Source organism: Ursus arctos, unplaced genomic scaffold (genome assembly GCF_023065955.2).
Source record: "Ursus arctos isolate Adak ecotype North America unplaced genomic scaffold, UrsArc2.0 scaffold_22, whole genome shotgun sequence".
In the NCBI taxonomy this organism is placed as follows: domain Eukaryota; kingdom Metazoa; phylum Chordata; class Mammalia; order Carnivora; family Ursidae; genus Ursus; species Ursus arctos.
This window is the reverse complement of record NW_026622897.1, coordinates 10,817,058-10,835,115: the sequence shown is the minus strand read 5'-3', so window position 1 is coordinate 10,835,115 and position 18,058 is coordinate 10,817,058. Positions and strand designations below refer to the sequence as shown.

Sequence of the window (18,058 nt, the reverse complement as noted above, 5' to 3'; positions counted from 1 at the left end):
ACATTCCAAACAAGGGAATCATCCTGCGGTAACAACAGTTCCATTCTTGAGACCTTGAACATGTTAATGGGAAGCATGCATATACTTTCATGCCAAAAGGAATATTTAGAGACAAAGTTTATAGAGTCATTTCAGGTCCTCTGGAGGGGATCTCACCTCCTACTTCTAGGGTCTACAAGAATCACTGTTTCAGGATCTGTATGTTGACATAATACTTAGTTTCTGTCAATGCATGCGTGCATTTTTGACTGTGATCTGATTCTTACTGGGATCCAAAGGACAACTGGCTACCAAATTCCAAATTTTTTGAAGCAAGAAGACTTCTTTTACGATTCCACCAAGTTTTGTCCTACAGATCACATTTTCTCTAAACTTAAATTATTTAGACTATTCATTTCTGGGCCAGGCATTTCTTTCAATTAAATTATGAATGGTAATCTGCTCTTCTGCCACCACACTCAGCACTGGAGACATTGCTTCAAGTTCGGATTCCTCTTCATTGCAGCGTTATTCACAATTGCCAAAAAGTGGAAATATCCACCAACAGATGAGGTTCATCAAAAGATGATGGATAAACAAAATGTGTGTACATAGGATGAAATGTTACCCAGTCTTAAAAATAAAGAAATTCTGACACGTGCAACAACATGGATAAACCTGAAGCACATTATACTGAGTGAAATAAGTGGATACAAAAGACAAAGACTGTGTAATTCCTCATATATGAGCTATCCAGAACAGTCCGATTCACAGAGTAGAATGGTGGTTGCCAGGTGCTGGGGGTAAGGGAGAATGAGGAGTTAGTTTATGGATACAGAGTTTCTGTTTGGGATGATGAGATGTTCTGGGGATAGATCATGATGATGGTTGCACAATATTGTGAATGTATCTGAATTGCACAGCCACTGAATTGTACACTTAAACATGGCATAAATGGTAACTTTTATGTTATGTATATTTTACAAATTCCATTTCTTTATACTGGCGTTGCATTTAACTATCCTTATAATGTAAGTTAGGTCATCTATAGGGAATGGCTCGTGCTGGTTTTTCTGTATTTTTTCCTCTAGCAATATAGCTTAAGAGCATGGTAATCCAATCTCCAACCACATAATCAGATGGATGGGCGTTATTAGTGCCATATGCAATAATCCTGTCCCAGGCATCAGTAACACCCACATTGAGACCCACGAAAATATCCCTCATGATAAGATTTTGAACACAGCCATGGAAATCACTAAACATCTCTGCATTTAGATATTTCCCCCTGGTATTTTCAGTTTTAGGGATCACTTTGGTCTCTGGGCTTTTCAAGAGTAGACGTTCAATGGCCTTTTGAACATTGATGGCCCTACGAAGAAAATCATAACAGAAAAGGGTCTGAAGTGCTGGCCAAGGGTAATGACAACGACTGTGTCACTCTCTCTGGCTGCCAGGTCAATTTCCCTTGGGATATATAGTTTTCGTCTGTCACTGAAAACAGATTTTTGGTAATAAATGGATGATCATATTTTTCTACTGAATCAAAATACATCTTTCAGCATCCCAGAAACATACATTTCCCCCCTTATGATTAGTTTTGCTGCTTCCACAATATTCAGATGTGCAAGAAATTTTACAAGAGAACAAGTCAGCAAGCTCATAAGAGGCAGCAAATTCTTTACAATTCAGCAGGCTCTTAAACCCACAAAAAGACAAGCGAGTTTAAGATCATAAAATGTTAAAGATGAAATTTCATCACAATGTCCTTTTTTCAGCTCCACTGCAGATTTAACATAAATACCAATGTTAATTATACTCTGTCATATGATTCGAGCTTGCTTTAACCTCATACACTGAAAAGAAGACTCATTTCATACACAAAATCTGTTACATGTCTGGCTTGCTTAAAACTACAGGTGAACAGTTCCAGTGCCAAAAAGAATTTAGCAAAGCTAAGCTACAGGAAAATGCAAGTTAGTAAGCTTTTCCTTGGTGCTTCTGAGTAACAATGTAAAGTCATCAAACTGATATTTAGAAATGGTACAAAGACATTATCTTGATAATTTCATTTTAGTTTCCACACCAAACGTTGTAGAAAGCATTCGCGTTTCTGTTACCATTTTCGAATTTAACTTAATCATGATCATTATTTAGGGTCAAAAGGTAAGTGCTCCAATTCTTTTTTTTCTTTTTCTTTTTCTTTTCTTTTTTTTTTTAAGATTGATTTAATTTGAGAGAGAGAGAGAGAGCAGGTGCACCTAAGGGGGCAAGGAGGGGGGAGAGGCAGAGGGAGAGACAGAATCCTCAAGCCAGCTCCACACTGAGCACCACAGAGCTCCATCTCATGACCCCCGAGACCGTGACCTAAGCCAAAACCAAGAGTCAGACGCTTAACCTACTGAGCCACCCAGGCGCCCCAAAGTGCCCCAGTTCTATTTCAAGTTTTGCCATGTGTCTGCCATTACTGTGAACACATTTATGCCATTTACCTTCCCTTTCATAAGGTTGTGGCTGAGGGTGGTTCTGCTAGTTTTCAATGCCTAGAGTTTTCAATATTTACCATATGTTGAAGACCCCGGTTCCATGATCAAAATATTTTAAGGCTGATGGAAAACAAATCAATAAATCTTTTTAACAAAAGGAAAATATTCATAATTTTAAAATGCACACATTTGTAAAAGTCTAACCAAGAGAATTTCTTTTTTTTTAATTTTAATGTTTTTTTATTATGTTAGTCACCATACAGTACATTCCTGGTTTCTGAAGTAAAGTTCGATGATTCAATAGTTGCATATAACACCCAGTGTACCATGCAATACGTGCCCTCCTTACTACCCATCACCAGCCTATCCCATTCCCCCACCCCCGTCCCCTCTGAGGCCCTCAGTTTGTTTCTCAGAGTCCATAGTCTCTCATGTTTCATTCCCCCTTCTGATTACCCCCCCTTTCTTTATCCCTTTCTTCCCCTACCGATCTTCCTAGTTCTTATGTTCCATAGATGAGAGAAACCATATGATAATTGTCTTTCTCTGCTTGACTTATTTCACTTAGCATTATCTCCTCCAGTGCCGTCCATGTTGCAGCAAATGTTGAGAACTCGTTCTTTCTGATAGCTGAGTAATATTCCATTGTATATATGGACCACAATTTCTTAATCCAGTCATCTGTTGAAGGGCATCTCGGCTCCTTCCACAATTTAGCTATTGTGGACAATGCTGCTATGAACATTGGGGTGCATATGGCCCTTCTCTTCACTATGTCTGTATCTTTGGGGTAAATACCCAGTAGTGCAATGGCTGGATCATAGGGTAGCTCAATTTTTAACTTTTTAAGGGACCTCCACACTGTTTTCCAGAGTGGCTGTACCAACTTGCATTCCCACCAACAATGTAGGAGGGATCCCCTTTCTCCATATCCTCTCCAGCAATTGTTGTTTCTTGCCTTGTCAATTTTTGCCATTCTAACTGGCATAAGGTGGTATCTTAGTGTGGTTTTGATTTGAATTTCCCTGATGGCTAATGATTTTGAACATTTTTTCATGTGTCTGTTAGCCATTTGTATGTCTTCATTGGAAAAGTGTCTGTTCATATCTTCTGCCCATTTTATGATTTGTTTGTTTCTCATGTATTGAGTTTGAGAAGTTCTTTGTAGATCTTGGATACCAGTCTTTTATCTGTAGTGTCATTTGCAAGTATCTCTCCCATTCTGTGGGCTGCCTCTTAGTTTTTTTGACTGTTTCCTTGGCTGTGCAGAAGCTTTTTATCTTGATGAAGTCCCACAAGTTCATTTTATCTTTTGTTTCTCTTGCCTTTGGAGATGTGTCATGAAAAAGGTTGCTTTGGCCAATGTCGTAGAGGCTGCTGCCTATGTTCTCCTCTAGGATTTTGATGGATTCCTGTCTCACATCGAGGTCCTTCATCCATTTGGAGTTTATCTTTGTGTATGGTGTGAGAGACTGGTCAAGTTTCATTCTTTTGCATGTAGCTGTCCAATTTTCCCAGCACCATTTATTGAAGAGACTCTCTTTTTTCCACCGGATGTTTTTTCCTGCTCTATCAAAGATTAGTTGCCCAAAGAGCCGAGGGTCCATTTCTGGGTTCTCTATTCTGTTCCATTGGTCTATGTGTCTGTTTTTGTGCCAGTACCATGCTGTCTTTGTGATCACAGCTTTGTAGTACAGCTCGAAATCTGGCATTCTGATGCCCCCAGCTTTGTTTTTCCTTTTCAACAGTTCCTTGGAGATTGGAACCATACAAATTTAAGGACTATTTATTCCAGTTCTTTGAAAAATGTCATCGGTATTTTGATCAGGATAGCATTGAAAGTGTAGATTGCTCTGGGTAGCATGGACATTTTAACTATGTTAATTCTTCCGATCCATGACCATGGAATATTTTTCCATCTTTTTGTGTCTTCTTCAATGTCTTTCAAGAGTGATTTATAGTTTCTAGAATATAGGTCCTTTATGTCTCTGGTTAAGTTAATTCCAAGGTAACGTATGGTTGTTGGTGCTATTGTAAATGGGATGGATTCCCTAATTTCTCTTTCTTCAGTCTCATTATTCGTGTATAGAAATGCAACTGATTCCTGAGCGTTGATTTTGTATCCCGCCACATTACTGAATTGCTCTATAACTTCTAATAGTTTGGGAGTGGATTCTTTTGGGTTTTCCATATAGAGTGTCATGTCATCTGTGAAGAGAGACAGTTTGACTTCTTTGCCGATTTGGATACCTTTTATCCCTTTTTGTTGTCTGATTGCTGTTGCAAGGACTTCTAGTACTATGTTGAATAATAGTGGCGAGAGTGGGCATCCTTGTCGTGTTCCTGATCTTAAGGGAAAGGCTTCTAGCTTTTCCCCATTGAGAATGATATTTGCTGTAGGCTTTTCATAGATGGTTTTTATGAGATTGAGGAATGTACCCTCTATCCCTACACTCTGAAGGGTTTTGATCAGGAAAGGATGCTATATTTTGTCAAATGCTTTTTTTCCATCTATTGAGAGAATCATATGATTTTTGAATTTTTCTTTCTGGATAAAATCTAAGACATCGATCGATTTGCGAATGTTGAACCACGCTTGCATCCCAGGGATGAATCCCACTTGGTCATGATGGATAATCCTTTTAATGTACTGTTGGATTCTAATAGCCAAGATCTTGTTGAGGATTTTGGCATCCATATTCATTAGGGAAATCTGTCTATAATTCTCCTTTTTGATGGGGTCTTTGCCTGGTTTGGGGATCAAGGTAATATTGGCCTCATAGAATGAGTTTGGTAGCTTTCCTTCTGTTTCTATTTTTTGAAATAGCTTTAGGAGAATATGTATTATTTCTTCTTTGAATGTTTGGTAGAATTCCCCAGGAAAACTGTCCGGGCCTGGAGTTTTGTTATTTGGAAGGTTGTTTATCACTGACCTAATCTCTTCATAATTAATTGGCCAATTTAAAAAATCAATTTCTTCCTGTTTCAGTCTTGGTAGTTTATAGGTTTCCAGGAAGAATTCCATCTCTTCCAGATTGCTTAATTTATTGGCATAGCTGTTGATAAAAGTTTCTAATAATCCTTCCAATTTCATTGGTGTTGGTTATGACCTCTCCTTTTTCATTCATAATTTTATTAATTTGGGTCCTTTCTCTATTCTTTTGGGTAAGTCTTGCCAGCGGTTTGTCAATTTTATTGATTCAAAGAACCAGCTTCTAGTTCTGTTGATCTGCTCTACTGTACTCCTGGTTTCTAATTCATTGATTTCTGCTCTAATTTTGGTCAACTGCTTCCTCGTGCGTGGATTAGGCCTGTCCCTCTGTTGCTGTTCCAGCTTCTTGAGGTGAGAATATAAAAACTGCATTTTAGATTTTTCTATTCTTTTGAGTGAGGCTTGGATGGCTATGTATTTCCCCCTTAGGACTGCCTTTGCAGTATCCCATAGGTTTTGGACTGTTGTGTTTTCATTCTCGTTGGTCTCCATAAATTGTTTAAATTGATTTTTGATTTCCTGGTTTATCGAGTCATTCCTGAGCAGGATGGTTCTTAGTCTCCAAGTGTTTGAGTTTCTTCCAAATTTTTCCTTGTGGTTGAGTTCCAATTTGAAAGCGTTGTGGTCTGAGAATATGCAGGGAATAATTTCAGTCTTTTGGTATCGGTTGAGACCTGTTTTGTGTCCCAGAACATGGTCTGTTCTTGAGAATGTTCCATGGGCATTAGAATAGAATGAGTATTCTTTGGTTCTGGGGTGTAGTGTTCTATATATATCTATGAGGTCCAACTCGTCGAGTATGGCATTCAAAGCCCTTGTTTCTTTGTCGATTTTCTGCATGGGTGCTCTATTTCTGATAGTGGAGTGTTGAGGTCCCCTACTATTAACGTATTTTTATCTATATGTCTTTTTATTGTGGTTAAGAGTTGGCTTGTGTATCTTGCTGCTCCCCTGTTGGGGGCATATATATTTATAATTGTCATATCCACTTGTTGGATACATCCTTTAAGAATAATATAGTGCCCTTCTGTGTCTCTAACTATAGTCTTTAGTTTAAAATCCAATCTGTCTGATATGAGAATTGCTACCCCAGCTTTCTTTTGAGGTCCATTGGTGTGAAAGATGGTATTCCATCCCTTTACTTTCAGTCTGAATGTATCTTTAGGTTCAAAATGAGTCTCTTGTAGACAGCAAATGGATGGGTCATGTCTTTTTATCCAATCTGCAACCCTGTGGCATTTATGTGAGCATTTAGGCCATTTACATTGAGACTGATTATTGAGAGAGATGATTTTAATGATGCCACTTTACCAGTAAAGTCTTTGTTTCTATAGATTGTGACTTTCTGTTCTGTATCACTCTTGGGGCCTTTTTACCTTTATAGAACCCCCCTTAATATCTCCTGTAGGGCTGGTTTTGTGGTTACGAAATTGGTCAGTGACTGGCAATTCTGGAAGGTATTTATTTCTCCATCCATTCTGAATGACAGCCTTGCTGGATAAAGGATCCTTGGCTGCATGTTTTTCTCTGAAAGAGCTTTAAAAATGCCCCCCCCCCAACCCTTTCTCTCATTCCAGGCCTGTGTAGACAGGTCTGACGTAATTCTGATACCTTTGCCTTGGTACGTGAGAAATTTCTTTGCCCTGGCCACTTTCAATACTGTATCCTTGGATCTAATATTTGCGAAATGCACTATGACATGACGTGGCGTAGGTTTGTCATGGTTGAGCTTGGGAGGGGTCCTCTCTGCCACTTGGACATGAATGTTTGTTTCCCTTGCTAGATTAGGGAAGTTTTCAGCTGAATTTGTTCAAATATCTCTTCTAGACCTCTGTTTTTCTCCACCCCCTTGGGGATGCCGATGATTCTGACATTGGAACGTTTCATTGAGTCAGTAATCTCCCATAACCTACATTCTTGAGCATGGATTTTTTTGAGTCCAGATTCTATTTTAGCTTTGTCTTCTACTAACCCATCCTCCAATTCGTTGATATGGTCTTCTGCCTCATTCACCCTGGCTGTCAGAGCCTCTAGTTTTTTTTTTTTTTTTTAATTTTATTTATTTATTCGACAGAGATAGAGACAGCCAGCGAGAGAGGGAACACAAGCAGGGGGAGTGGGAGAGGAAGAAGCAGGCTCATAGCAGAGGAGCCTGACATGGGGCTCGATCCCATAAAGCCGAGATCACGCCCTGAGCCGAAGGCAGACGCTTAACCGCTGTGCCACCCAGGTGCCCCAGAGCCTCTAGTTTTGACTGCATTTGGCTCATAGAATTTTTAATTTCTGCCAGATTTGCTCTCATTTCCGCCCTTAGAGATTCTATATTCTCATTAACATTTTCATTAATACTTTTTTCAAGTCTACACATCATCTTGACCATTGTTATTCTGCATTCCATTTCCGATAATTTGGTTATATCCATATCCATTAGTTCTGTGGCAGAGGCCACAGACTCATTGTCTTTTCTTTGCTGAGGGGGATTTCTCCTTCTCCTCATTCTGATGAGGAGAGATTGCGGGGTTGTCCAGAGCCCAAATTATTGACTGGGACCCAGGCCGTGCGCCTTTGTTTTATAGGGAACTTAGGGATGTGGGCTTCTTGATTTTTTTTTCAGCCTGCCTTCTGCGGGAGGGGCCGGCCGCGCCGATACTCAGGCAACCCTGTTTGGGCAGAGTCTCCGTGTCCCCTGCGAGGGGGGATGGGGGTGGTCACTCTCTGAGCCGGTATTTCCAGGCTTTCGTTCTCTGGCGGTTTGCTGTGCCTGTTCTGAGAGTCAGAGCAGCAGTGGCCGAATCTCAGCCTCTGTCACAGAACAGAGTGATCACGGACCATTCTCCACTGATGTTCTGGCCACTTTAACTCTGTTACTGTTGGTGCTGCTCAACCCTGCAGCGTCCCGGGATGTGCGCCCCACACCCGGCATCCCAGCCCTCACTTCCAGGGCCGTTGCGTCTCTGCCCTTTGTGTTTCTAACGCCACCAGCTGCCAGCCGCCCTGCGCGCTCTGGAGCTCCCGGTCTCAGTCTGGTTCCAGTGAGTGCACCGGAGCTCCGTTTCAGTCTGGTGTCCCCCCCCCGCCCCGTCACAGTCTCAGTCTGCTCTCTCGTGGGTGCCATCACGAGTCCGCTGCTCCCCCGTGCAGGTGGCTACTGCTTCCCGGCGCCGGAACGCGGTGGCTCCCTCCCCCTTCCATTTATCTTCCAATATCTGTGCACAGTTTCATGGCTCCCCGCTTCGTACCTCAATACTCACCGCTGGAGATGTTCATTTGTAGAGATCCAGATGTATCTTCCCGTGTCTCAGGCTGGTTCCGTGGATGTTCAGGCTGGTCTGGTACCTATCCAGCTCGACTCAGGGGACCGGCTGAAAAAGGGGTCCCCTACTCCTCCACCATCTTAACTCCTCTCTCTAACCAAGAGAATTTCTAACTATAACTGTATTACTGTCTATGGGAAGAAGAGGACTATATCAGATACATTAAAATCTTGCACAATTTTTGGGGGTGCCTGGATGACTCAGTTAAGTGTGTGACTTCAGCTCAGGTCATGATCTCTGGGTCCTGGGATCGAGCCCCATGTCAGGCTCTCTGCTCAGCAGGGAATCTTCTTCTCCCTCTCCCTCTGCCTCCTACCCCCTGCTCATGCTCTCTTTCTCTCTCTCTCTCTCTCTTTCTCAAATAAATAAGAGCTAAAAAAATATAATCTTGACACAATTTTTAAACTTCTTATTGGATATAGGAAGAAAAATGTTAATATTTGTGAACAAAAAAATTTTAACTTATTAAAAGCCCAAATCCAAATGTTTGGCAAATTAAAAAAAAATAAAACATCAGAAAAGAAGTGTAATTATTATAAAAGCAATCTCAGAAGCCAATTGTAATTTCAAAATAAAAATAACATACATGCTTTTCATCACTTTTTGTAATTAGTAAATCCGCTGTTGGAGTGTGGACTCTCCCATGAGGTAAATAAGTTTTCTCTTCAAGCAGTCCTTTATGTTTTGCGTTCCGTTTAATTTGATCTATTTACAAAATGCTGTAATCCACCTTCTTTTCACAGTATAACCATTGCGGAAAGGAGTCTTCATTCCAATCTGACATTTCTTTTCTATATTCTCACTCTCTGTCAATAAAAATACCCACAGTAAATCATTATTACCAAATTATTTCTGAAGCAAATTCTTCATTTATTCCCTTCTTTTCCCCTTTTCCCTCCATCCTTCTTGAGTTATACCCTCCTCTCTTCCATAAATATTTAACAAGATCATGTTAAAGGGGATGAATTAAAAGCTCTCACTTTTGAATAATCTCACAAATGAATAGTTTACCCTAGAGCGGGGATCATTTTTCTTGTGCATTTGCAATGTCTTCCTCAGTCCTTGCCTTGTCCCCAAAGCTACTCGACAGCTAGCCAAATCAGGAGGAAATGTATGGGCATGGAAAAGCAGGATTCAGTAGCCCAGCTAAATAGCGTACCAACAACACTGACCTTGTTAAAATGCAGATCTTCTCCTCAAACTCTACTTATCCATGAAGAAATCTTGAACATGTTTCTGAAATGATGTCCCACACTGTTTATTTTGGGTGCACCAGAATCAGGTTCTCAGGTTAAACATTTTCATTGTTGTGCCCAGGCTGAACATAACATTATCAGTGTGGTCTGATTGGTGCCAAAAAAGGGACGACCTCTTTATTGTGAATACTCTACTATGAAATTAGCCTAAGCTTATTCATTGATTCATATCAAACTTTCACCCAGGTAAGACTTAGACCATTTTTAAAAATGTATTATTGAAGTATAGTTGATCTAAAATGTTGTATTAGTTTCACGTATACAACACAGTGATTCCACAATTCTACGCATTACTTAGTGCTCACTGCAAGAACTGCAGTCACCATCTGTCACCGTACATTATTACAGTATTATTCACTGTGTTCCCGATGATGTACCTTTCATCTCCATGACTTCTTTATTTTATAATGGCAGGTTTGTACATCTCAATCCCCTTCCCCTACTTCATCCATCTTCCTAGCCCTATACCCTTCTGGCAACCAACACTTTGTTCTCTACTTAAGAGTCTATTTCTGGCTTTCTGTTTTTGTTTTCTCTTTTGTGTAGAATCTAAAGAAAACAAATCATATGATATTTGTCTTTTTTTGTCTTATCTCATTTAACGTAATACCATTTGCAACAATATGGGTAGAACTGGAGGGTAAGATCTAAATCTCCTTATGGCTGAGTAATACTTCATTGTATTTATATATACCACATCTTTTTGTCCATCTATTGATGAATGCTTAGCTTACTTCCATATCTTGGCTATTGTAAATAATGCTGCAGTAAACAGAGGGGTGCATATTTCTTTTCGAACTAGTGTTTTCATTTTCTCTGCATAAATACCCGGTAGTGAAATCACTGAATTACGTGGTATTTCTATGTTTTTAAGTTTTTATTTAAACTTGAGTTAGTTAGCATATAGTGTAATATTGGTTTTAGGAGTAGAATTTAGTGATTCATATGTAGAACACCCAGTGCTCATCACAGCAATTTTTTGAGGAACCTCCATTCTTTTTTCCACAGTGACTGCACCAATTTACATTCCCACAAATGGTGCACGAGTGTTCTTTCCTCCACATCCTCACCAACACTTGTTATTTCTTATCTTTTTGATTCTAGTCATTCTCACAGGTATAAGGTGACCTCTCACTGTGGTTTTGATTTGCGTTTCCTTGACGATGAGTGATATTGATCACCTTTTCATGTGTCTGATGGCCATCTTTATGTCTTCTTCGGAAAAATGTTCAGGTCCTCTGCTCGTTTTTAATGGGATTGTTTGTTTTTCTGGTGTTGAGTTGTAAATGTTATTCTTATATTCTAGATATTAACCCCTTATCAAATATATCATTTGCAAATATCTTCTCCCACTCCGTGGGTTGCCTTTTAATCTTGTTGATAGTTTCTCTCAGTGTGCAGAAGCTTTTTACTTCGGTGTAGTCCCAATACTTCATTTTTGCTTTTGTTTCTCTTGCCTGAGGGAACATCTTAAGAAAAAAAAATGTTAAGGCTGATGTCAAAGAGATTACTGCCTGTTTTCTTCTAGGAGTTTTATGGTTTCAGGTCTCAAATTTAGGTCTCTAATCCAATTTGAGTTTATTTTTCTGGATGATGTGAGAAAGTGGTCCACTTTTATTCTTTTTCATGTAGCTGTCAGTTTTCCCGGAATCAGTTACTGAAAACGCTACCTTTTTCCCATTATATATTTTTACCTCCTTTGTCATGGATTAATTATATAAGTGTGGGTCTATTTCTGGGCTCTCAATCCTGTTCTATTCATCTGTGCCAGTAGTAGCATACTGTTCTGATTACTATAGCTTTGGAGTGTATCTTTAAATCTATGATAGTGATACCTGCAGCTTTGGTCTTATTTCTCAAGATTGCTTTGGCTGTTCAGGGTCTTTTGTGCTGCATGCAAATTTTAGGATTATTCTTGTTCTGGAAAAAAAAAACAACTATTTTGATAAGAATTGCATTGAATCTGTAGACTGGGATAATATGGGCATTTTAACAATATTCTTCCAATCGTTGAGCATGGAATATCTTTTCATTTGTTTATGAAATCTTCAGTTTCTTTTATGAGTGTCTTTTGTTACTTTTCAGAGTATACTTCTTTCATTTCCTTGGTTAAGTTTATACCTAGGAATTTTGTTATTTTTGGTAAAATTTGGTAAAAATGTCAATTCTCTTTCTGATACTTCATTATTAGTATATAGAAATGCAAACAATTTCTGTAAATTTTATATCCTGCAACTTTATTATATTCATTTATTATTTCTTATAGTTTCTTGGTGGAGTCTTTAGGGTTTTCTATATACAGTACCATGTCATCTGCAAATAGTGATGGTTCTGCTTTGTTATCAATTGGATGTCTTTTATTTCTTTTTGTCTGCTGACTGGGACTAGGACTTCTAGTACTCTGTTAAATAAAGGTGGTGAGAGTGGACATCTTTGTCTTATTCCTGATCTTAGAGGAAAAGCTCAGCTTTTTACCATTGAGTATGATGTGAGCTGTGGGTTTGTCCTGTACGGCCTTTTTATGTTGAGGTAGGTACCCTCTAAACCTACCTTGAGAGTTTTTATCATGAACGTATGTTGAATTTCATCAAGTGCTTTTTTCTGCATCTATTAAGATAATTATATGGTTTTTATCCTTCCTCATCCTAATGTGCTGCATAACATTGATTTGCAAATATTAAGCAATTCCTGCATCCCCAGAATAAATCCCATTTGATCATAGCAAAAAATCCTTTTATTATTTTGTTACTTAAGTACAGTCAACACAATGTTACATTAGTTTCACATGCATAACATAGTGATTGGACAACCATATGTTCAGCTGTGTTCCCCACAAGTATAGCCACCATCTGTCACCATGCAGCATTTCTAAAATACCGTTGACTCTATTTCCTATGCTGTACCTTTCATGCTAATGATTTATTTATTCCTTAACTGGAACCTTGTACCTCTCACTCCCCTCACCCTTTCTGACCATCCTCTCACCTTCTCTCCTCCAACAACCATCAGTTTGTTCTCTGTACTTATGGGTGTGTTTCTGCTTTTGTTAGTTTCTTTGTTCACTTGTTTTGTTTCTTGGATTACACATATAAGAGAGATCATATGGTATTTGTCTCTCTCTGACTTATTTCACATGGCATAATGCTCTAGGTCCATCCGTGTTGTTGCAAATAGCAAGATCTTATTCTTTTTTTATGCCTGGGTAATATCTTATTGTTTTTCTATATCATCTTTATCCATTCATCTATCAATGGACACTTGGGTTGTCTCCATAATTTGGCTATAGTAAATAATGCAATAAACATAGGGGTGAGTATATCTTTTCAAATTAGTGTTTTTTATTTTGGGGGGGATAAATACCCAGTAGTGGAACTACTGGATCATATGATGATTTTATTTTTAATTTTTTGAAGAACATCCAAGTATTTTTTTTTTTAAGATTTTGTTTATTTGACAGACACAGCGAGAGAGGGAACACAAGCAGGGGGAGTGGGAGAGGGGGAAGCAGGCTTCCCACTGAGCAGGGAGCCTGATGCGGGGCTCGATCTCAGGACCCCAGGATCATGACCTGAGCCGAAGGCAGACGCCTAACAACTGAGCCACCCAGGTGCCCCAAGAACATCCAAGTATTAACCCCTTATAAGATATATCACTTTCAAATGTCTTTTCCCGTTAAGTAGGTTGCCTGTTCTTTTTGTTGGTTTTCTTTCCTGTGCAAAAGGTTTTTATTTTAGTGTACTCTCAATAGTTTATTTTTTCTTCTGTTTTTCTTGTCTGAAGAGACCTATCTAGAAAAATTGTACCAAAAAACAAAATACCTGGAAATAAACTTAACCAAGAAGGTAAAAGGCCTGTACTCTGAAACCTATAAAACATTGACTAACGAATTGAAGATGACACCAACAGGTGAAAAAGTATTCCATGTTCATGACTAGAATTAAAGATCCATATTAACCCAAACAATTTACAGATTTAATGCAATCCCTATCAGAGTTCCAATAGCATTTTTCATAGAACTAGGACAAATAATCCTAACATTTTGTATGAAGTACAAGAGACCCTGAATAGCCAAAGCAATCTGGAGAAAGAAGACCAAAACTGCAGGTATCACGATCCCAGATTTCAAGATACACTAGAAAGTTGTAGTAATCAAAACAGTAGGCTATTGGCACAAAAACAGATATGTAGATCTCTGTAACAGGATAGAGACACAGAAATGAACCCATACTGTGTGGTCAATGAATCTATGGCAGCAGAGGCAAGAATATACAAAGCGGAAAAGACCATCGCTTCAATAAATGGTGTTGGGAAACTGGAGAACTACACACAAAAGAGAAGTTTTTAAAATGTATTGTTGAGTTTGGTTTGCTGATATTGAGAATTTTTGCATCTATGTTCATCAGATATATTAGCCTCTAGTTTTGTTTTTTCGTAATGTCTTTATCTGATTTTGGTATTACAGTGATGCTGGACGTGTAGAAGGAGTTTGGAAGTTTTCCTTCCTCTTCTATTTTTTAGAATAGTTTGCAAAGACTAGGTATTAACTCTTCTTTAAATGTTTGGTAGAATTCACCTGTGAAACCATTTGGTCCTGGACTTTTGTTGATTGAGAGTTTTTTGATTGCCTATTAAATTTTGTTACTAGTAATTGGTCTATCTGAATTTTCTATTTCTCTCTAATTGAGTTTTGAAATATTACATTTCCAGAAATTCATCCACTTTTTCTAGGTTGTCCAATTTGTTCACATACAATTGTTAATAGTATTCTCATAAACCTTTCTATATCTGTGGTATTGGTTGTTATTTTTCCCTTTTTCATTTTTTATTTTATTTGAGTCCTCTCTTGTTCTTGATGAATCTGGCTAAAGATTTATCAATCTTATTTTTTCAAAGAATACACTCTAATTTCATTGATCTTATCTATTGTTTTTTTAAGTCTCTATTTAAAGTAGGAGTTTCACGTAAGCAGCACATTGATGGGTCTTATTTATTGTTGTTTTTTTAATCACTGTCACATTGTATCTTTCAGTTGGAGCGTTTAGACGATTTACACTTAGGTAACTATTGATAGGTGTATTTATATATTAACATGTTACTGTATTGTTGTTGTTTTTGTAGTTCTGTTGCTTTCTTCTCTTGCTCTCTTAGGTTTTGATGGCTTTCTTTAGTGTTCTGCTTGGATTACTTTCTCATTTTTTTTGTATATCAGTAAGCTTTTTATTTATGATTACCATGGGGTTCATATATAATACCCTATGTGTATAGCAATCTATAGTAAGTTGATAGTCACTTAAATTTGAGCACATTCTAAAAGCACTACCTTTTTACTGTGCCCTCCATGTTTTATGTGTATGATGTCATTTTACACTTTTTTTACTTTTTTTATTCCTTGATTAGCTTTTGTAGATATAATTGATTTTACTACTTTTATGGGTTTTTTTGTTTTTTTGTTTTAGATTTTATTTATTTATTTGATAGAGAGAGACAGCCAGCGAGAGAGGGAACGCAAGCAGGGGGGTGGGAGAGGAAGAAGCAGGCTCCTAGTGGAGGAGCCTGATGTGGGGTTCGATCCCGGAACGCCGGGATCACGCCCTGAGCCGGAGGCAGACGCTTAACGACTGCGCCACCTAGGCGCCCCACTGCTTTTATGTTTTAATCTCCACACTAGCTTTATAAACAATTATTCTTCATTTACTGTGTTAGCTTGTACCAGCGAATTTTTTTTCCTTTCATTATTTTCTTCTAGTTACAGCCTTTTCTTTCCATTTAAAAAATTCCCTTTAACATTGCTTGAAAGGCCAGTTTAGTAATGATGAACTCCTTTGTTTGTCTGGAGAATGCTTTATCTTTCCTTATAATCCTGAATGATAATCTTGAAGGGCAGAGTATTCTTTGTTGTACGTTTCTTCCTTTCAGCACTTGGAATATGTCATGCCATTCTCTTCTGGCCTGCAGAGTTTCTGTTGAAAAATCAGCTCATAGCCTTATGGGATTTCTCTTATACATTAGTAGCTTCTTTTCTCTTGCTGCTTTTAAAATTCTGTCCTTATCTTTGATTTTTGCTTTTTAAATTGTTATGTATCTTGGTATGGACCTCCTTGGGTTCCTCTTGTTTGGGGCTCCTCTGTTTTGAATCTGGATGTCTGTTACCTTCCCCCAGATTAGGGAAGTTTTAAGCTATTATGTCTTTAAGTTTTCTCTCTCTCTCTCTCTCTTTCTCCTCTTGGGATCCCTATAATGTGAATGTTATACTTGATGATGTCACACAGTCTCTCAAAGTATGTATTAATTTATTTAGCTGCTCAGCATGGTTGCTTTCTACTATGCTGTCTTCCAAATCAGTGATCCATTCTTCTGCATCCTCTAATTTGCTGTTGATTCCCTCTGCTGTATATTTTATTTCAGTTATGTATTCTTTAGCTCTGACTGGCTATTTTTTATATTTTCTATCTCTTTGTTGAAGTCCTTACTGATTTATCAACTCTTCTTTCAAGTCGAGTGTGTGTATTTATGACCATTACTTTGAACTCTTTATCAGGCATATTGCTTATCTTTGTTTCATTTCTCTCTTTTTCTGTAGTTTCCTTTCCTATTCTTCATTTGAAACATAATCCTATTTCTTCATTTTGTTTATCTTTCTGTGTTTGTTTCTATGTATTAAGTAGATCAGCTCTGTCTCCTGGTCTTAGAAGTAGTGGCCTTATATAGGATTTCTATCGTACACTGTAGCATAATCTCCTTTGATCACCAGGGCCAGGCCCTCCATGGGTTTCCCCTGTGTAGGTACATGTGCCATCCTCCTATGGCTGAGCCATAATTGCAGTAGGCATGCTGGTGGGTTAATCTGGCCCTCGGCCCAACTTGCAGTAATGACCCCCTTTGCTTATTGTGGGAGCACTGATGGGCCAGGTTTGCTCCTTGTGCTGCTAAAAGACTCAGCTACAGACCCACTGGTAGGTGGCACCAGCCCTCAGCCCACCTGTCTGCTATTAGCCACTGTGACAGCTGTGGGAGCATCAAAGAACAGGGTTCATTCTGTGCATAGCCAGCTGAGAGGCCCAGCTGCAGGAACTCTGGGATGCTAGGGTGTGGGCTTAGCTCCCCCCACCCCCACTTCAGTGCAGGAGGGGCTGCCCACTGGGTGTAACAAGGTGATTTGGAGGGGTGCCTGCTGGGGCAAGTGGATTGGGTGAGACAGGTCTGCAGGAGAATGCTGGGGTGGGGCATGTGGTGCTAGCAAAGGATAGAAAGTATTAGAACTGGCTCCAGCAAGCATTTGGCTATTTAGGCTGGGGGAGGGTAAGAAAAATGGCACCTACCAGCACTTCCATTCCTGTAGAAATATGCAGATCCCTGCCCCACCCCAGCACACATCCTAAAATTAGTAATAAATCTCCTTCACATATACCCCACTTTTCAAACTGCTGCTCCAGTACCATGTGTCAGGCTGAGTTATCTAGGCGCTAGCTCTTTAAGGGATGGGACTCCAGTTCCTATTGCCCTCTGGCTCTCCTGGAGTTAAATACTGCTGATTTTCAAAGCCAGATGCTACAGGGACTGGTCTTCCCAGTGCAGGTCTCCAAGACCAGGGATACCCAGTGTGGATTTTGATTCTTTCGTTCCTCTGTGCTTGTGATGTCCTTCCCATTTGTGGTCAGTTATGCCAGGGGTTTGGTTTCTGACTGCATCTGCACGCCTCCTACCCTTTTGGATGTGGCCTTCTCTCTACAACTAGCTGTGGAAGATCTCTTCTGCCAGCCTTCAGATCGTTTTTGGAGTTAGTTGCAGTACTTATAGTTGTTGCCTCCTTGTGTCCATGGGACGAGATGAGCTCAGGATCCTCCTAATCCACCATCTTCCCTCTCTCAAGAATCAGGTCATTTATATATATTTTCCACTTAAGCAACATATCTTTTTTTGTCATCTACCTGCCTTGTTTAGGCTTGTGGTATAAGTTTAGGAACTTAAATTCATGCATGTTGTTATATCAGGTTTATAAATGGCTCAAAAAATAATAATCTGACATTCTCT

At 39.1% G+C, this 18,058-nt stretch overlaps 1 protein-coding gene across 1 annotated transcript in view; it reads right to left on the bottom strand.

The window, feature by feature from the left end:
* Positions 1–1,020: 1,020 nt before the first annotated feature.
* LOC125282441 (NXPE family member 2) overlaps positions 1,021–18,058 on the bottom strand; it is a 64,937-nt gene continuing 47,899 nt past the window's right edge. Inside the window, 5 exon segments of the mRNA XM_048217129.1 lie at positions 1,021–1,358; positions 1,361–1,457; positions 1,460–1,534; positions 2,557–2,585; positions 9,362–9,577. Of these exon segments, the coding sequence (XP_048073086.1) occupies positions 1,021–1,358; positions 1,361–1,457; positions 1,460–1,534; positions 2,557–2,585; positions 9,362–9,577 (755 nt within the window).